The sequence below is a fragment of the Urocitellus parryii genome, assembly GCF_045843805.1.
Source record: "Urocitellus parryii isolate mUroPar1 chromosome 13 unlocalized genomic scaffold, mUroPar1.hap1 SUPER_13_unloc_12, whole genome shotgun sequence".
In the NCBI taxonomy this organism is placed as follows: domain Eukaryota; kingdom Metazoa; phylum Chordata; class Mammalia; order Rodentia; family Sciuridae; genus Urocitellus; species Urocitellus parryii.
Genome location: NW_027551764.1, coordinates 665,166 through 684,617, shown reverse-complemented (window position 1 = coordinate 684,617; position 19,452 = coordinate 665,166). Strand labels below are relative to the sequence as shown.

Genomic DNA, 19,452 nt, shown 5'->3' with positions numbered 1-19,452 from the left:
TTTTGGATCTATTCTGCCCTTCTGTTCTGCCTTATTCTTTGACTTTTGGGGTTCCTGTACAGTGTCATTTTCTAGTGACCTTGTAGCAATGTGTTCTTTTCCTATCAGGTTGTATTGAACTGGCTCCATTGTTTTATCGTACTTTTATGTTTATTAATGTGCCTATTCTTTGAATAAGGCCAGCAAGGAAGAAAGCAGAAAGTTGAGTGAATTGCTGGGAATGTGGAATTGATAGATGTAGAGATGGTGAGTGCTCTGGGATTTATGAGTTTGTCATTCACGTATTGGTACTTCCTCCTTATTTCAAGTCAGGCATTAAGAATAAAATGAATGCCTACAATCCCAGCAGTTTAGGAGGCTGAGGCAGGAGGATTGCAAGTTCAAAGCCAGCCTCAGCAACTTAGTGAGGCCCTGTCTCAAAATAAAATATAAAGAAGGCTAGGGATGTGGCTCAGTGATTAAGTGCCCCTGGGTTCCATCTCCAGTACACACACACACACACACACACACACACACACACACAAGAATAAAATGAATGGAGTGAAATGTGTAACTGACTGTTTTTTTTAATTTTTAAGTATTGACTGTGACAGTGAAAAATTAGACTTTATTTAACAGTATCCCTATATGTCAATATTTGTAAGCCAGTTATTGTTATTCCAAAAAAATAAGGAATGTGTATTTTGAAAAATTTGAAGAGAATTTTGAGAGAAGAGGGTACATATAGAACCTCCTTCTTTCCAGTACTGGCCCCTACTCCGGGTAGACTTGGGTTTTGAAAATACATTAGTAGGAATATAACAACATGAGATGAGAGTGGAAGTAGTTCCCTTCATTGATGAAGAAAAATTTTGCAGCTAATAATGATCTTTAGTCTTTAGAGAATGCTGGTCTAGATTGTCTAAGCCTGTTCTGAAAAACATACAAAATACTCAAATTAAGTTAGAAGAAGTACTAATTCTATTCAGTATGGTATCTATTTACAGACTATTTACTCTGTGCAAGTTACCATGCTAAGGAAGATCCATAAGGCTTGATTTTTGCCCTCCAACTGCTAAGGAGCCTGTGCAGGAGAGGATAAATGTGGATTCAGAGAGTCAGGCTGAACATGGGAACAGGCTTCTGATTCTCACTTTGTGTCACAGTGTAGATAGAAGACATATCTTGCTCTAGGAATAAAAAAGATTAACTATTCTGAGCTATAATCATATAACCTTAAGGTTTTTATTTGATGTTAAGTAGAAAAGTACTAATACTTACCCTAAAATCATATGAGACAAAACGGCCTATCATATTTTGGGGTGTAATAAGCCATATTTTAATCTTTCTAATTTCTATCACATTTATTGCACAATTCCAAATGATGCATTTTTAATTGCCTCCCAGATTAAACTTGTTAGCAAACTATTAGATCTAAAAAGAGTGTAACTAAAGATTGTGCTGAAAGTAAATGTTGAATAAAATATCAATACATATTTAATAACTTACAGTGGAACAGACAAAGTTGGATATATGATGGCAACTAATTTAATTTAAATGCATAATCATTTTTAGCAATTTTTAAATATCACTAATTACTACCAGAATTTGCAGTCTGTAATAATCTCTAGATCTCAGAGTTAAACAATAGGTCCAATTATTGAGAAAACAGGTGATTTTGGGCTAGTGAATTAGTTGCCTTACAAGTACTTAAAACTTACTGAGTCCCAGATTGCTTTCTTGAACTGACTCACACCTAGCCCTAAAACACTCTTCCTCTGGTATTCATTATGTCTGTTAATGATTCTATCATTCATCAGGAACTTATGCTATAAGTATGGGAATCACTCTTGACAAATCTCTGTATCTGCACATAATTGTATGTCCAAATTATTCCCTAAATCATTTCACTTCTCTCTAGCTTACCGCACTTCTAGACTCTCCTGGATTATTGCAATTGCTTTCCAATTTTAGTTTCCCTGTCTCTACCCATTAGTATATTATATTTATGTTACATTGCAGCTAAAGGTATTTTTTTAAAATGCACATCTGATGTAACTGATTATGTGTTTACAATCTTTCACCTCCATTGCTCCTAAGATAGCATACACACTTCTCAGAAGGACTCAGAAGATGCTGAAAGACCATTCCCCTGCATACTTTTCTAGTCTCACCTCCTACCATCCCCACATCTTGCTCCCTCCCCACCATGGCTTCTTTTGATGCCTCTCCCAAGCACACTCCTCACTATGGAGTCTTAACATCCAGTTTATCTGCTTAGACTGCTGCTTCTCAATTTTTTCATCTTTATATCCTACCATTCAGGTCTCTGCTTAAATGTCACTTCTTCAGAGATGTATTCCCTGACTTTGAGTATGAATATGGTTCTTTTCTATTCAGCTGCTGGCTGCTCAACCAGTCAGTTGTTACTACCCAACAGGTGTTGAAATCTCGGGCTAACTGAGATATTGGATTTTTCCATGTGCTCTACTCCCCATCCCAAGTAGAGGATTAGTGCCAAGAAGAGGTAGAGGCAGCCTCTGGCTATAATCATATAGGCTCCCACTATCATTATTGAGATTCAATAGATTTTCTTGAGCAAATGCTTCTCAATTTATTGTATGTCTTTTGGTCAGTTTCCAGATTCCTTTAGTTACTATTTTTGACCATCCTCACTTCCAGTTTTATCATTGCTTTTGGAGAAAGAGAATTTGATGGGTATAAACCTATACCACTTCATCTATATTTTAAAAATGTACCTATCTTGAAAAAAATTGAGTACATACATGTAAATGCACACACACACTTATGTAAAAATTTTCATGTTCTGTATTCTTTTGTATAGACTCATATTTCTCTGAATCATTTTTCTTCTACCTCAATTATTTCTTTTTAACATTTTTTATAGTGTTGATCTACTTGCAAGGAACTCTTTCAGCATTTTATGTTTGAAAGTCCTTATTTTTGCCTTTATTTGTGCAAATTATTTTCAACCAGCACAGATTTTGATAGCATTCATTTCTAGCATTCTAGCAATCTAGCAATCTATAACCATCTGTATTGATGTTGCTCTGACTCTAAGATGTCTTTTTTTTCCCCTAGCTTTTAAAAAGGATTTTGAGTAATTTGCTTATGTGCTACTCCTTTTATTTTCTTCTGTTTCTTGTGTTTGGGTCTCATTGGGTCACTTGGATCTGTGGGTTCATAATTTTCAATAAATTTGAAAAATTTCAGCCATTGTTCTTCAGATTTTTTTTTTAACTGACCCCCTCTCTATTATTCCTTAAGGGAATCAATTACCACACATTAGGTATTTGGATTTTATTAGTTGCATTTTACTGATGCTTTGTTCATTTTTTTTTTTTTTTTTGGATAGATCTCAGGGGCACTTTACCACTGAGCCACATCCCCAACCCTATTTTGTATTTTATTTACAGACAGGGCCTCACTGAGTTGCTTAACACCTCACCATCACTAAGGCTGGCTTTGAACTCGTGATTTTCCTGTTTCAGCTTCCAGAGCTGCTGGGATAACAGGTGTGTGCCACCAGGCCCAGCTCATTTTTTAAATTTTTTTTCTCTTCATTTCAATTTGGATTTTTCTATTGATGTCTTCAAGTTCATGATTCTTCTTGAGTGTTTAATTTCCCTTGAATCTATTCAGTTTATCTTTCATTTCAGATCTTGAGGCTTTCACTCTTTTAAGTAACTTTCATGTATCTCTGGCAATTACATTTTTCAGTTGTGTGTACATTTTGATTGGTAATTTTTCCTTATGAGAGCGGTGTTTTCCAGCTTCCACCTGTCTTCAATTGGCTATTGGACATTGTGACTTTTACCTTGTTGAATGCTAGATATTTTTGCATCCTTGTATTCTTTTCCTTCATTCAAAGATACATTGCACTACAGCAAGTCAATGTTTCAAGGTCTTAGCCTCACCAGAGCAGTGTTTAATCTGGGGCCAATGCCTCCCCACCACTGAGGTTAGATCCTCTAAGTACTTGATCCCAAACTAGTGAGCTGTGTGGTCTTCATTCTGGATGATCACATGGTCACCATGACCAACTTGTGTGCACGGGAAATGCTACTTCTAGCTAGTCCTTCCAGAAGCTTCTTTCCTTAGTCTTGCTGGATTTCCTTAAGGGTGCATTCTATCAATATACAGCTCATTCATTGCTTTAGGACTCTGTTGCAAACCACCTGTACTCTCTTGCAGTCCATCTTTCTCCTCTCCTATTCTTTGCCTGGGAGTTCTAGCTGCCTCATTCTAACAGACTCTTCATGCTATTTTCAACTCAGGAAGTCGCTGGTCTCTTCCTCAGTTTTCCTTTCCTGCTCCATGTCCTGGGAACTCTTTGAAGGTTAAGATCTAAGCAGTCATAAAGCTTATCTCTTGCCTCTCATTTCTTATGCATTTCACTCTTCTTTGTTGCTTAATAGCAAATGTTTTGTAAACCATTGTTTCAATGGTTTACAAAAATCTTATAACAGTGGAATGATACAAAAAAGAGCATCTTAGGTAATTTAATTCTCTAGGTAACACTGAGATCAGTGGTACAAGGGTCAGGGAAGGGAATACTTAGTGAACAGGTAAGTTTAAGGGACCTTATTTTTGGTTGTTTCAAGTGAGGGATAAACCTGTTAAAAATTAGCATTAAATACTCTAAGAAAATTTAAGTATTTAAGTTCTCCTGTTACCCCCATCATGGTCAAAAGCAAAAGTCCTAAAGGTAGTTTTTAGCTATGGTTAAATCTCATTTTCTTTGCCCAGAGCACCAACAATAATGATGTAACTAATCCCACTGAGGACTTACCATGTTTGCACACTCATAGACATTAAATGGTTTAATATTCATGATAGTTCTGTGGGGGACTCTTATGCCCTGTGAATGAGGACAATAAGGCAAAGGAGGTTGAGTGAGTCTTCTAAGGTGGAACCAGGAGTCCAACCTTCTCAGGATAGCTCCACAGCCTACTGCACTTTGTCATTTTCATTGTTTGGAATGGCTTTTTGTGGACTAGATTAAGAAAGTGGAAATGTGTCAGCACATATTTAGCCTCACTACTGGTTAGATGGATTCCTTTACCTAATAGATTACTACATAAGGACCATTACAGAAGTTCCCCACTCCTGCTCTACAGAAGTATCCTATGATGATGTCCTGGTTCCTCCTTATCCCAGCATCCAGCATAATGAGTGGTGACAAAAAACAGTGTTTTATGGCATACACATAAATACATAGCCAGGTGATAAAATATTGACCATTCTTTGCCATATTAATATATATTCCAACCATAGTCTGTTAGAGATGAAACATAAAAAATTAATCTATTAAGGAAGTTATTGATGATAAAGTGAAATCACAAGTATTTCCTCCCACTGTTTTTAGAATATAAGTTTGTAGTCTTACAACTGGGGAAACTGTCACTTCCTACCTTGTGTGCATGATATGTATCTTCTGTTTTCAAATACCTCAATGATTGAAATAGTTGGATTATATACAGAGACACTTTTATGAAGACTCTTGTAAAAGCCATTTTAAATGGAATGCCAAGTTGAAATTTGATGTATTCTTTGGATATTTCATCCACATATTATAATGGATTATTTGTATTCATTATGGATATGTAAAGTTTTATTTATTTAATAGTTAAACAGCAAAAATCTTATAACAGTGGAATGATACAAAAAAGAGCATCTTAGGTAATTTAATTCTCTAGGTAACACTGAGATCAGTGGCACAAGGGTCAGGGAAGGTAATACTTAGTGAATAGGTAAGTTTAAGGGACCTGCCTGGCGGAGCTCCCCCATCAATGCTTTCAGAGAAATTGCTACTATTGACTTATTGATGAAATGCTTTGTCTCCCAAAATACGTTTTTTTAAACTTTACATTTATTTAAAATTTATTGCTTTTACAAATTCACTTTGAGTATTTAATGCTGATTTTTAAAAATTATATTTACTGACTCTCTGATTTGTTTAAATATTCAAATCTATTTGTGAACATTTTTAGGTAGATAATATTTTATCAGAATGATTAGTTTTGGTGAGACATATAATAGAGGTTCTATTTATATTTTAAATTATCTATTGTGATAATGTGTTTTTTTATTATAAATGTAAAGTCATGGCTGACTACTTTCTGATGTGTATCTGCAAATTTAATGTGAAGGGTGCATGATTGGCAGTTCATCAGGATTCCTTAATTCTTTGTATTCTTTATTTCTGGACACTGTTACCAAAGGAGAACCTTTTTTCTCCTGCTTTTATTTTGAGCTATAAGCTGTTTCTTTACTTCTGTAGTTTCCTTAGCAACCCTGTAAGACTTGAAGATTTTCCCTATGAATTGTATTTCTTCATGACAATATAAGTAAGAAAGTACCAGAGAATAAGAGGATTGTTGCTTGGAGAGGCTAGGGCCAGATCTTTCCTGGCCCCTGCTTGTCCCAGCATCCAGCACAGTGAGTGGTGACACAAGCTAGGTGCTACATCAGTATTAATCGAATGGGCCATACTTTTGGAATGAATGGAATTAAGTCAAAAGGACATAAGATGGAAAAGGTGGAATTTTAATAATAGAACAAAATTGTGAATATCCTTCAAAGAAGAATTTCAATCTACAGAAGCCTATTTATATCAAGGCCAATGTTTTATATTATACACAGAAATACATAGCCAGGTGCTAAAATATTGACCAGTTCTTTACCATTCTAACCATAGTCATAAAAGGAGTATATTGAATTGTGCAGTATGGATGTCAACAAAAAAAATTTGTGAGGTCCTAAACATAATGGGGTTTTCAGTGAAATAAAAATTGGATGCCAGAATGTCTGGTTGTGAGCTGATTCTTATCACTGCCACCTCTGAACAGTTAGCACCAGCCCAGTAACCATTATAGGATACTTCTGTAGAGTCAGAGTGAGGAACTTCTGGAAAGGGCTAGATGCTCAGTATTTCAGGCCATGCAGGCCATGTGTGCTCTCTGCTGCATTTTTGTTGTTGTTGATTTTAATGTTTAACAACCCTTTACAAATTAGCTCAGGGGTCTGTACAGTATTGGGCTTGAGAGTTATGCAAATAATTAGAGATAAAGAGTGAGAGATCCTAATATTCTCGACTTCAAAAAGCAGTTCCTGAATTTTGTCTATCATTTTTAAACCTCTAAAGTTGAGGTTAAGTTTATATCCTTGAAGGGATACTAGGGCTGTTATACTCACTTAGCTATAGATCTATATTCTAATTTGGTCATCCAATAAGCTTTTAAAAATCTGTCAATGTACGTTTTGGATTTTTCTTATAATATATATTTTGGTGATTAATATATGGTTAACTATTCTAGACAAAGTGTTAGAAAATAACTCAAAGCATTAGGACAAAAGGGTTTTAAGTCCATTATTTTGTGTCGTGGTTACCCAGTAAAATTTTTACTAGTCCATTTTGCCTGAGAAGAATCTCCAAGAAATATAATTTAGGTGGTTTAAAGCTGTGGATCTCAAAGTGTGGTCACCAGCTCAAGCGCATGGACACCAGGAAGGAATTTGTTTGAAATGCAGATTCTCAGATTCTACCTCAGACCTGTTCACTCAGAAACTCAGGGCTATGTCTCGCAATCTGTGTGCAGCAAACACTCCAGAAGATTATGATGCTTTAATAATTTAACTATTGTGAAACCATTGTGGCAACAGGGAGGGTGAGGGTAAAATCTTTTTGACCAAAATAATCTTGACAAAATCATGTGCAGAACAAAATTTCCTTGTTGGCTAACTGCAAAAGCAAGCCTTAGTTATTTTTAATGCTGTCAGTGACATACATAGGAATATGTACTACTAAAATGTGAAATCATTTCAATTCTTCATTATCAGGGTTTCATTATTTCATTGCCATCTAATAAGCTTGAGAACTTCATTTGAACTTGACTAGTTATATTCTTACCAGGCATGTTTGTTTAATTATAAAATGAAGAGTAATTATTTAGTTTACATGATTTCTAGACAATGTAGTGTTTATATATCACACACTATACATGTGAATTGAACTTCCGAATTTTAAAAAGGAAGCTACACATAATAAATATTTTTATTAAGTCATTTATGTTCACAACTGAAAAGTTGTGAACATAAATGACTTAATACAAATATTTTAGTCTGAATGAAATGTATGTCCATGTGTACATTGGCCACAACTTTCTGTGAAAGTAAATAACTAACATTGGTTTGAAAGACACCAAGGTCTTTTATTATTTGCTTTGTCTTCATTTAGTACACATGTATTTTTAAAAGACAGTTATGTATGAAAAATGCAAGAGGAGATTTTTTTTCTAGGCAATATGAACTCCTTTTTAAAAATTAATAATTAATTAATCAATCATTTTTTCAATACTAGTGATTAAACCCCCAGTATGCTCTACCACTGAGCTACATTCCAAGCTCTTTTTTTTTTTTTTTTTTTTGCTTTTATTTTTCATTTTGAGACAGGGTCTCATTAAATTTCTCAATTTCAAACTTGAAATCCTCCATCCTCAGTCTCTTATGTCCCTGGGATTATAGGCCATCACCATGATGCCATACTGTATGAACTCCTTTGTATTGTTCTGTTTGTAATTGTTTTTGATTGATGATGTGTCTGTGTGCATGTGTTGTGATTGGAATCAAACCCCAGGGCCTTACACATGCTAGGCAGTCACTTACAATGAGTTTCACCCAACCCCTGTATATGAATGATAACATGTAACTTTTTGGCACAAACTGATAAAAGTAGTGTTGATACAAAAAAAGTAAGATATTGTCAGTAAGTTCAGAGAAAAATGGTAGCATCCCAATGGAATGACCTTCTTAGTTATTTAGGTGCATCATAAAATCGGTGTGCCTTTTGTGATTTGACTCAGCCACAACATTGAGAAAAAGTACAGCTGGTATTAGCGTGCCCTTCAGATGAATTTAAAATGGTACTTAGTGAATCTGGGATGTGCATGCATGACTCTTATGACAGGACACAAGTATCATAAAGTGAGAACTGTTAAATGTCTAAACTACTGGGTCACAAACAATAAAGCTATTTACACTGACACCTTTTACCAGTATGTGATAACAGTTTTATCCTTTCCAAACACCAGTAGTGTCAATTTCACATTGAATGAATGTGAAATATACAGGGAGATTTTGTGCAAGGGGGATTAACTTCAGCTTGTTGCCTCATCCTTACTTTTTATTGAATCAGAAAAGCAAATACAAAGATAGGTGCAATTGGAAGGAGAGGAACACAAATACTTCTAGATGATACTGTCTTTAAAAAAAAAAAAGTCAGAAAAAGCAAACAGAGAGATGATGTGTGTTAACTCTAGTATCAAGAGGAAGTTGGCAGTGGGTATTTCCACCTATGTTAAGCAAACCAGAAATAGACTACATATATACATGTGTGTTGACTTATGTATTTCAATGCAGTAATGAAAATATATCTAGAATCACTTTTTGATGTTTTCCATTGTAGGATCTGAGATGGTTAATTTTGATGGAAAAAGTTTCTTATTGTACACAATTAATCAGAAATCCATCAGTTCAATGAAGGAGATCATTACTTTGAAATTTAAAACCAGGCAGAGTGATGGGATTCTACTCCACAGAGAAGGACAAAATGGCAAACATATCACCCTGGAATTAGTTAAAGGAAAACTCATCTTGTTCTTTAATTCAGGTAAAAGGACAAGGAATTGCTTTTAAAAATGTGATTACTTAGATGAAAATGCTTTTTATACTTATATTTTTTTCTTAAGCAGTTAATTTAAACTGAAACCAATCCATTTAAGAATGAAAGAAGGTCTTATAAATAATTCCTTGGAGTGATTGGTACAAACAAGAGCTGTCTAAGCAAGGGGAACGTGTTCATCCTACAGTTGTGGCACCTTAGGGGCTACGTGTCTGTCTTAACCATGAATTTATGTAAACAGTATTATAGTTTGATAATTGTATAGAGCTATCATCAGCTGTCCAATAAATAACCTGATAATATCATAAAGATGAATGGATCATTGTAAAATTTTGAGGTAGTTGCATTACTTTTCTTCTTTCCTAAGAAGAAAATGTTTTTACATTAAGTGAAAATGTCATCAGAAACATTGAATGAATGTGAAATATATAGGGAGATTCCCTGATCCTTACTTTTTATTGAATCAGAAAAGCAAATACAAAGAACAACAAATAAGATAGAAGAAATTGTTCAAAGGTCAAAACTAGATTGTGTTTAGGATTAACATTAAACTATCTAACTAGCTTTTTGGAAAGGAGGATATAAGGAAAGAGTAATTGCTGTGACAAATCTCCCAGTAGAAACCACAGTTTTGAATGGGTGGAATAATACTACATTGACTTTTACTCTCTTCTCAGGTGGTGCTAACCTGCCCTCCCTAGATGCCCAGGTGACCCTCACCTTGGGCAGTCTGCTGGATGACCAACACTGGCATTCTGTCCTCATTGAGGTCCTCAACACACACATCAATTTCACAGTGGACAAACATACTCACCGTTTCCAGGCAGAGGGAGAGGCCAGCCTTTTAGATCTTGGTTATAAGGTGTGGACATTATAGATTTTGCACTTAAATGAAATATAACCCTTTAGAGAAAGAACTGCTACATTGAAAAATACATACTTTTTCCTAGGAATTAGAATCTGGTGAATTATTTCCTATGGATTATTATCACACTGTAGGTTGAACACTGCTTATCAACAAGGTACATTCTGAGAAATGCATCATTAGGTGATTTAATTGTAGTGTGAACATTTTAGAATGTACTTACACAACTTATATGACTATGGCATCACCAGGCAACATATTCTTATGGGATGCTCACAGATGTGAGGGCCATCATTGAACGTAATTGTAATTTGGTGCATGATGGCACAAATATAAATATAAATTGAGACATTTTATCCTTATGAATGTTAGTCCTCAGATAAGAATAAGCACTCAAGCCAGGAAGTTAGGATGCTTTTGGATGAAAAGCTATAAATAAATGCAAAAAAAACCCCCAATATTTGAAGGCATTCTTTCAGATAAGTCTTCTGTATTATATCTGGTGTTTTTGAATGTGAGCCCTGGAAATTTCTTTTGCTTATAGGATAGTAGTAAACAGAATTAGTGACCTGGGGTAACCTGGAGAAACAGTCAACAAGTATCCTGATGTATTAACGAGAGACAAATGCAGACAAATCAAAATAAATGTTTCTTAGTATTTCTGAAGCCTTAACAATGTTAGCAGTGTATTGCCCACATACATCTACTCCACACTGAAATGCAGCATTTGATTTGTTCTGATGATTCTGCTCAGCGCATGTATCAGATAGAACAAGAAAACCAGAAAATATTGACATTCATTTGACCTCAGTGGTAGAGATCAATGGAAGATCCTGCTCTTGAATAAGATTATCAATGAATAGACTTTTCCAACCTAAAATAATATAGAAAAGGCCAGTGCCCTAAAATCTTGACTACTATAAAGGTTGGCAAAGTCAAATGCCTTCATAGTAGGTGTCATGTCCACAGCCCCAATTGTACCAGGGCACAGTGGGATAGGTTGTAGGAAAGCCAAAGAAAGTGCCGAGAGACAGCATGAAAGACATGAGATTTATTGGGAAACCCTCACAACAGATCAGTGCTACCTCCAAGAAGAGTTCAGTGTTGATAGGATTGCAGATAGCACTTTTGCCTTTCATGGTGCTTCGACAACTGGTCCCTCTGTTCCTCATGGCACTTTGTCCAGTGGTGGTGGCTGGACTATTAACACATATTCTTCTTTCCACAGTATGCTCAATCTGTGCTGATCCCTACTCAGAGAGGGGTTTTATATCTTAGACTGCAGAAGCAGTGCATTCTTCAGCATTAGCTGATTAGTTAGTATGTCTAACCAGCATCCTAAGGAGTAACTGTCTGGGTGTACACGTAAGAAAGTAGCTGTCTACAGTAGTACTTAGTAGCCCTACTTCCCATTTTGAATAAGAGAAATCCCAGTTCCTTTAAGATAATATATAACTGGACTTTCCAGCCTAGGCTTGCTCTCAGGGTTCCCTTGACTTGGCAAGGATTTTGGGAACAGAAAGGGGATATTCAGTAACATGCAGTTTTACTGTTCCCCTTTTCTTTAGGGATGATACATTGGGATAAGCTGTTACACAGATCATCATGGAAATAAAGATACAATATTCTCATCTAAAAATGATGACAAGAATCATATGACTAGAGAATTGAGTCTCTATAATAAAGAAAATGATAAATCTGCATTTTAAAATTTCATTTGTAATTAATATGACAATATAATAGGCAAAGCAAATTTGAAGACAATTGTATCTGTAGCTCATTAATGTTTTGGGCAGATAATCAGAAAATAATTAAATAATATTATTTATATCATTTTATTCTTTCTAAGATCAGCTTTGGAGGGATTCCTGGACTTGGAAAATCATTGGTGTTCCCACATAAAAGCTTCAATGGGTGTTTTGAAAATCTCTTTTATAATGGAGTGGATATCATTGATTTGTCCAAGAAACACAAACCAGAGATACTCATCATGGTAAGAAAGTCCAAATATGTGCTTTAGTAGAGAAAAGAGGTGCAATTTTTTTTGTTGATTCCGTTTTAAAATATATTTCTTCTAAAGGTACAAATCATACATATTTTTTGTTTGTTTGATATAATTTTTCTATATGTATGAAATGGATACATAATGTTACAAAATAATGAAGTGAGATTATGTAACAATTTTTAATAAAATTTTTGTGGTAATAAGAATACTTAACATGAGATCCACTTTCTTAAGAAATTCTTAAGTGTGCAATAACATATTAACTATAGGCAGATCTCTAGAATTTATTTATCTTCCATAACTGAAATTTACATGAGTTATGTGGCAAATCCCCATTTTCCTCTGCTCTTATTCCCTGGTAACTACCATTCTACTCTCTGCTTCTCTGAGTTTGACTTTTTATACAACCCATTTAAGTGGAACCATGCAGTATATGTCCTTCTGCAAATGGCTTATTTCTCTTAGCATAATGTTCTCTTGGTTCATCTCTCTCTCTCTCTCTCTCTCTCTATATATATATATATATATATATATATATATGTGTGTGTGTGTGTGTGTGTGTGTGTGTGTATTGCTGCATATGGCAGGATTTCCTTTTAAAAGTTGAATAATATTCCACTTTGTGTTTTCTATATCCACTCATCTTCTGATGGATGTTTATATTGTTTCTACATTTGGGCTATTGTGAACAATGGTATAGTGCACATGGGAGTGAAAAATATTTTTGAGATCTTCATTTCAAATCTTTCAAATAAATACTCAGAAATGGGATTGCTGGATCACTTGGTAGTTGTAGTCTTCACCTTTTGAGGACCTCCACTTGACTTTCCCTAGTGACTGCATCATTTTATATTCCCACCAACATACTTGTTGTTTTGCTGTTGAGTTTCTGGAGTTCCTTGTTTGTTTTGGAAGTTAATCATTTAACCTCTTTCTCCACAGGTTACCTTTTCACTCCAGGTTGTTTCCTTTGTTCTACAGTACTGTTTTTAGTTTGAGGTACTCCCACTTGTCTGTTTTTGCTTATATTATTGTATTTCTAGTGTCATAACCAAGAAATAATTGCCAAGGCCATGTCATAAAGCTTTCTCCTGTTTTGTCTTATGGCTTTGCAGTTCTTGGTCTTACATTTACTGTGCCTTTAATCTATTTTGAGTAGAGTTTTGCTTATGGTGCCCAACAGAGTCCAATATACAGTTTTCCCCACACCAATTTTTGCAGAGATCATCCTTTCCCTGTGATATATTCTGGGCACTCTCGTGGAACATCGGTTGCCTGTATATGTGTGGATTTATTTTTGGTTTTTATTCTGTTTCTTTTGTTGATATGTTTATCTTCATGCTCATACCATTATCTTTCAATTACTGTAACTTTATAATATATTTTGAAAACAAGATATATGATGTCTCCAGCTCTCTTCTTTTTTTCTCAAGATTGCTTTGGCTATATAGGATCTTCTATGGTTCTATATGAAATTTCAGGCTATTTTCTATTTCAATAAAAAATGCCATAGGGATTTTGGTAATGAATGGATTGACTCTGTATATTACTTTGTATAGTATTACCATTTTAACAGTACTATTGTACCATTCATGAACATGACATGTTTCTCTGTCTTATTTATTTTATCTTTGTTTTGGAGTTTTCTATATACTCCAAGTTTTCATGTTTTCTTACCTTCTTAGTTAAGTTTATCCTCAGTGTTTTATTCTTCGTGATGCTACTGTAAATGAGAGTGCTTTCTTAATTTCTCTGTTTGTCAGCTTTCTGTCACTGTGACAATATACTTGTGATTATCAATTTATAAGGAAGAAAGGTTTATTTTGGCTCATAGTTTCATAGGTTTCATTCTATGCTCACTGGACCATAGAGAGAACCATGCTTGTAACACATGAGCCTCGAGGGAGCATTAGGACTCCAGCTTCTTCTTTTTGCTCTGTTTGCTTCCTAGCTGCCATGAGGTGAATAGGCCTCCTTGGTCATATGCTTTCACCATGATATACTTTCTCACAATAGGCCCAGAGCAGCAGAGTCAAGCAACCCATAGACTGAAATCTCTGAAACTGTGAGCCAAAATAATCTTCCCTTCTTATGAGTTGATTGATATTCTGTCACACTTAGTCAGAAAGCTAACACAGAAACACAACAGGTTTTTTTTTGTGTTGATATTTTTTATCCTACAACTTCATTACTTTTTCTCATTAATTATAGTTTTTTTAAAATATTATTATTATTGATGAGCTTTCCTTCCTTCCTTCCTTCCTTCCTTCCTTCCTTCCTTCCTTCCTTCCTTCCTTCCTTCCTTTCTTCCTTTCGTGCTAAGAATCCAGTGCCTCACACATGCTAGGCAAGTGCTCTACCACTGAGCCACAACCTCAGCCCTAATTACAATTTTTTAAATATTTAGTATCTTTTCTAAGGTGTCACCTGCAAAAAGTGATAACTTTACCTCTTCCTTTCCAATTCAGGTGCTTTTTGTTTCTTTATCTTACCTAATTGCTGACTCTGGTTTTTATTAAGATGTTGACTATAAATGGTAGGGCATTCTTGCTTTATTCTTCAAGGAAAAACTTTTATTTATTTATTTTTTTACCATTGAGCATATTAGCTGTAGGTTTTCTACATATGACTTTTATTATGTTGAGGTTATATCCTTCTATTCTTAGTTGTTGGAATTTTTAGCATGAAATGGTGTTGAATTTTCTCAAATGCCTTCTGTGCATCAATTGAAATAATCAAGTGATATTTTAAATTCTTTGTTCTATTTATTTAGTCTATTACGTTAATTGATTTTCATATATTGACCCACCCTTACATCCCAAGAATAAATCCCACTTAGTCATGATGTGTTATTCCTTTAATCATATTGTTGAATTCAGTTCTCTTATATTTTGTTGTATATTTTTTTCTGTGTTCATCAGCAGTATTATTTTGTGGTTTTGCTTTGTAAATCATCTATAATTTTGGTTGTAGGGGCGTTCCTGGTCTCTGCATGAGTTTGGAAATGTTCTCTTCTATGTTTTTAAAAGAGTTTGAGAAGAATTGGCTTCAATTATTTAAATATTTCTTTGGTGGGATATTTTAATCATCATTCCAGGATTCTTACTATTCTAGTTACAGATCTATTGAGATTGCCTCTTTCTTCATCACTTGTTATTTTTTTAAATATTTATTTTTTAGTTGTACACAATACATTTGTTTTTGTTTTTATGTGGTGCTGAGGATCGAACCCAGGGCCTCACGTGTGCTAGGTGAGTGCTCTACCGCTGAGCCACAACCCCAGCCCCTCATTACTTGTTATTAATAGGTTATACCTTTGTGGAAATTTATGCATTTCTTCTGTTATCAAATTTGTTGGCATTTAATTGATCTTACAGTCTCTTAGTATCCTTTTAATTTGTGTGTTATCAGTTGTAATGCCTTTTCTTTCATATCTGGTCTTATTTATTTCAGTTTTCCCTTTTATCTTGTGTAACTAAAACTGTGTGAATTTTCTCAATTTTTTTTCAAAAATCCAACTCAATTTTATTAATTTTTCTGTTCTTTCCTTCATTGGTTTATCTTCTAACCTTTATAATTTCATTTCTTTGATGAGGTGGGTGGGCTTTGTTTCTTTGCCTAGTTCTTTGAGTTATAAAGTTTGGTTTTTGTTTTATATCTTCCTTCATTTTCAGAATGGGCATGAATTATTATGTTCTATTCCATAAATTGTGGCATGGAGTGTTCTCATGTTCATTTGTCTCGTGGTATTTTCTAATTCCTTTTTCTTTCTTTTTTTAAAAAATTTGTAGTTATAGATAGACAGCATGCCTTTACTTTATTTGTTTATCTTTATGTGGTGCTGAGGATTGAACCCAGTGCCTCACATATGCTAGGCAAGTGCTCTGTCACTGAGCTACAGTCCCAGCCCTAATTCCTTTTTCAATGTATGCTTTGATGCACTGGATTATTCCAGAGACTGTTTATAGCCAGGAGTGGCACCACATGTTTTTAATTCTAATTCCTGAGGAGACAGAGGCAGGAGGATCAGAAGATCAAGGTCTGCTTGGGAAATTTAGCAAAATTTCCCAAAATAAAAATAAAATTGGGGGGGAAAAAAAAAGAAACAGTGGGGACGTAGCTTAGTGGTAAAGTGCATGCCTGCATGCCTTACATATATGGTGCCCTGGATTCAAACCCCAGTACCAAAAACAAATAAACAAACAAATAGAAAAAGGCATAGTGTTTAATTTTTACACATTTGTGAATTTTCCAGTTTTCCTTCACCTGTTGAATTCCAGTTTATTCCATAGTGACCAGAAAAGAACTTTTAAATGAGTTTAGTCTTAAATTTGTTATGACTTGTTTTGTGACCTTGTATGTGATCCATCCTAGAGAAAGTTTCACATGTGTTTGAGAAGAATGTGTATTCTGCTATTGAGTAGAATTCGCTGTGTATACAATTTGGTCTACATTGTTGTTCAAATATACTGTTTCTTTTTTGATTTTCTGTGGTGATGGTTCTATCCAGTTTTGGAAGTTGGGCATTGAAGTATCCTACTATATTGAATTGCTTCAGTTGTGTCAGTGTTTGCTTTATATATTTAGGTTCTCTGATGTTAGTACATTTATTTTTATAATTATCGTGTCTTACTAGTGCATTGACACTTTTATATTCTTTGATGCTATTAAAGTTTTGTCTCTTGTAATACTTTTTGACTCAAAATTTATTTTGGTTGATATATGTTTAGCCACCCATGCTGTACTTTGGTTATAATTTGCATGGAATATTTTGTTGCATTACTTAACTCAGACTATATCTGTTCTTATATGTAAACCTGAATCTCTTGTAGAAACACATAGTTGGATCTTGATTTTTCATCTGTTCAATCACTCTTGTGTCTTTTGGTTGAGAAATTTAATTTATTCATAGTAAAGCAATCATTAATGAGGAAGGTGAATATTTTTGCGTATAGCATTTCTAACACTAAATGGGTGTGGTATCTTTCCTTCTGAAGTCAAATTTATGTTACCTTTTCTAACACCAGTTCTCCAATTCTTGGACACCAACTGTGTGTCCTACAATTCAGAGCAATTCTGGTACTTGATACTCCAAATTAGTTTCATACTCCATACTCTTAAGGAATCAGTCTCACAAGACTGTCCTTTCTTAAAATGACATTTGCAAGTACCAGGTCTCTGGGTTACCCATACTTTTGTCAGAGTTGCCTACAAAGTCATCACAGTTCCCCCGGTTCAGGTTCACTAATCTGCAAGAATAACTCTGGAAAACACTTTACTTGCTATCACTAGTTTATTTTAAAAGTTACTTACTAATAAGCAGCCAGATGAGGTACTTAGGATAAATTATGGAAGAGTTCTAAACATAAGAGCTTTTGACATCATAGTTTAGGACACACTACATTCCTGACATTCCTGACACATGGATACTTGTATGCTCTCCAAACCCTATGTTTACTGATTTTTATGGATTTTTAAAAAATATTTATTTTTTAATTGAAGTTGGACACAATACTTTTATTTTATTTATTTACTTTTATGTGGTGCTGAGGATCCAACCCAGGGCCCTGCATATGCTAGGCGAGCACTCTACTGCTGAGCCACAACCCCAGCTCCTTTATGGATGTTTTTTGACATTGATAGATAGAGTAAGCTAATAGCTCTTGGATTAATTTCAACTTTCATCTTTTCTTGCCTTCCTGGACTTCAATTAATGCAGTGGAAATTTCCATGCCTCTAATGATTCCTTGTGTCTTCCTGGCAACTAGCTCCGATCTTGCAGGTACATAGGAGTAGCACTCAGTCACCAGACTTCTCTTGAGTGTACAGAAGGCACTTAGAGCTCTGGAGATTTCAAGGATTATAGGAGCTATGTATCAGGAACCATACCAAATGTTTAATTTTTATTGTATCACAGAAAGATATTACTAGCATTTTGTTAAAGGTTTGCTACCTATCTTATATGACTTTTGTCCTTGTTTTCCTTTTATACTGTCTTCCTTTATTTTTTTTAATTTTTTTATGGTGAGATGCTTTGATTTCTTTCTTTATTTTACATATCTTCATTGTGATTACAATTAGAATTAACTAAAATATTGTATAGTTATAACAGTCTACTTCAGCTAATCAACCTCAATTGCATATAAAAACTACATTATTAATTTCTCCATAGACTTTATATTATTAACATCAAAATTTACATCATTTTGCATTGTGTAATCATGAACATATTTTATATAATTGTTTTAAAAATTTGTGTCTTTAACTTTTATACTAGAATTGAAAAAGCAGTTTCCACAGTACTGTTACAATGTTACATTATTCTGTACTTATTTATGTATTTACCTTTAGCAGCAAGTTTTATACTTCCACATGCATTGATGGTGCATCTTAGCTTTGTTTTTTTTTTTGTTTCACCTTGAAGAATTCTCTTTTTTAACATTTCTTGTAAGACTGATCTTGTAATAATAGACTTCTTCAGGTTTGTTTGGGTATATCTTTATGTCTCTTCAATTTTAAAGGACAGTTTTACCAAGTATTGTATTCTTGGTTTGCAGTTTTTACCTTTCTGCATTTTGAAATATTCCACTGCCTTTCAAAGTTACTGCTGAAAAATCCAGTGACTGTCTTGGGGAAGTTCTCTTCTTGTGTCGTGTCCCTTTTCATTGGCTGATCTCACAGTTCTCTTTGTGTCTGATTTTTCACAATTTGATTGTAATGTCTCTCACTGTGGAATTCTTTTGTTCCTCTTATTTGGATTTCCTAAATGTAGATATTCCTTTTTTTTCAAATTTCAGAAGTTTTTTTTTTTTTCCATTTTTTTGAGTAAGCTTTTGTCTTTGTCTTTTCTTTCTTGGACATTCATAATTGTATATATTGGTTTATTCAATGGTGTCCTAT

At 34.4% G+C, this 19,452-nt stretch overlaps 1 protein-coding gene across 2 annotated transcripts in view; it reads left to right on the top strand.

The window, feature by feature from the left end:
- Positions 1–19,452, top strand: part of LOC144251349 (contactin-associated protein-like 3) — a 172,368-nt gene that overhangs the window by 57,184 nt on the left and 95,732 nt on the right. For both annotated transcript variants that reach the window (XM_077794338.1, XM_077794339.1), the window contains 3 exons: positions 9,467–9,670; positions 10,360–10,544; positions 12,397–12,540. In XM_077794338.1, the coding sequence (XP_077650464.1) occupies positions 9,467–9,670; positions 10,360–10,544; positions 12,397–12,540 (533 nt within the window). The remainder of the gene's footprint in view (positions 1–9,466; positions 9,671–10,359; positions 10,545–12,396; positions 12,541–19,452) is intronic.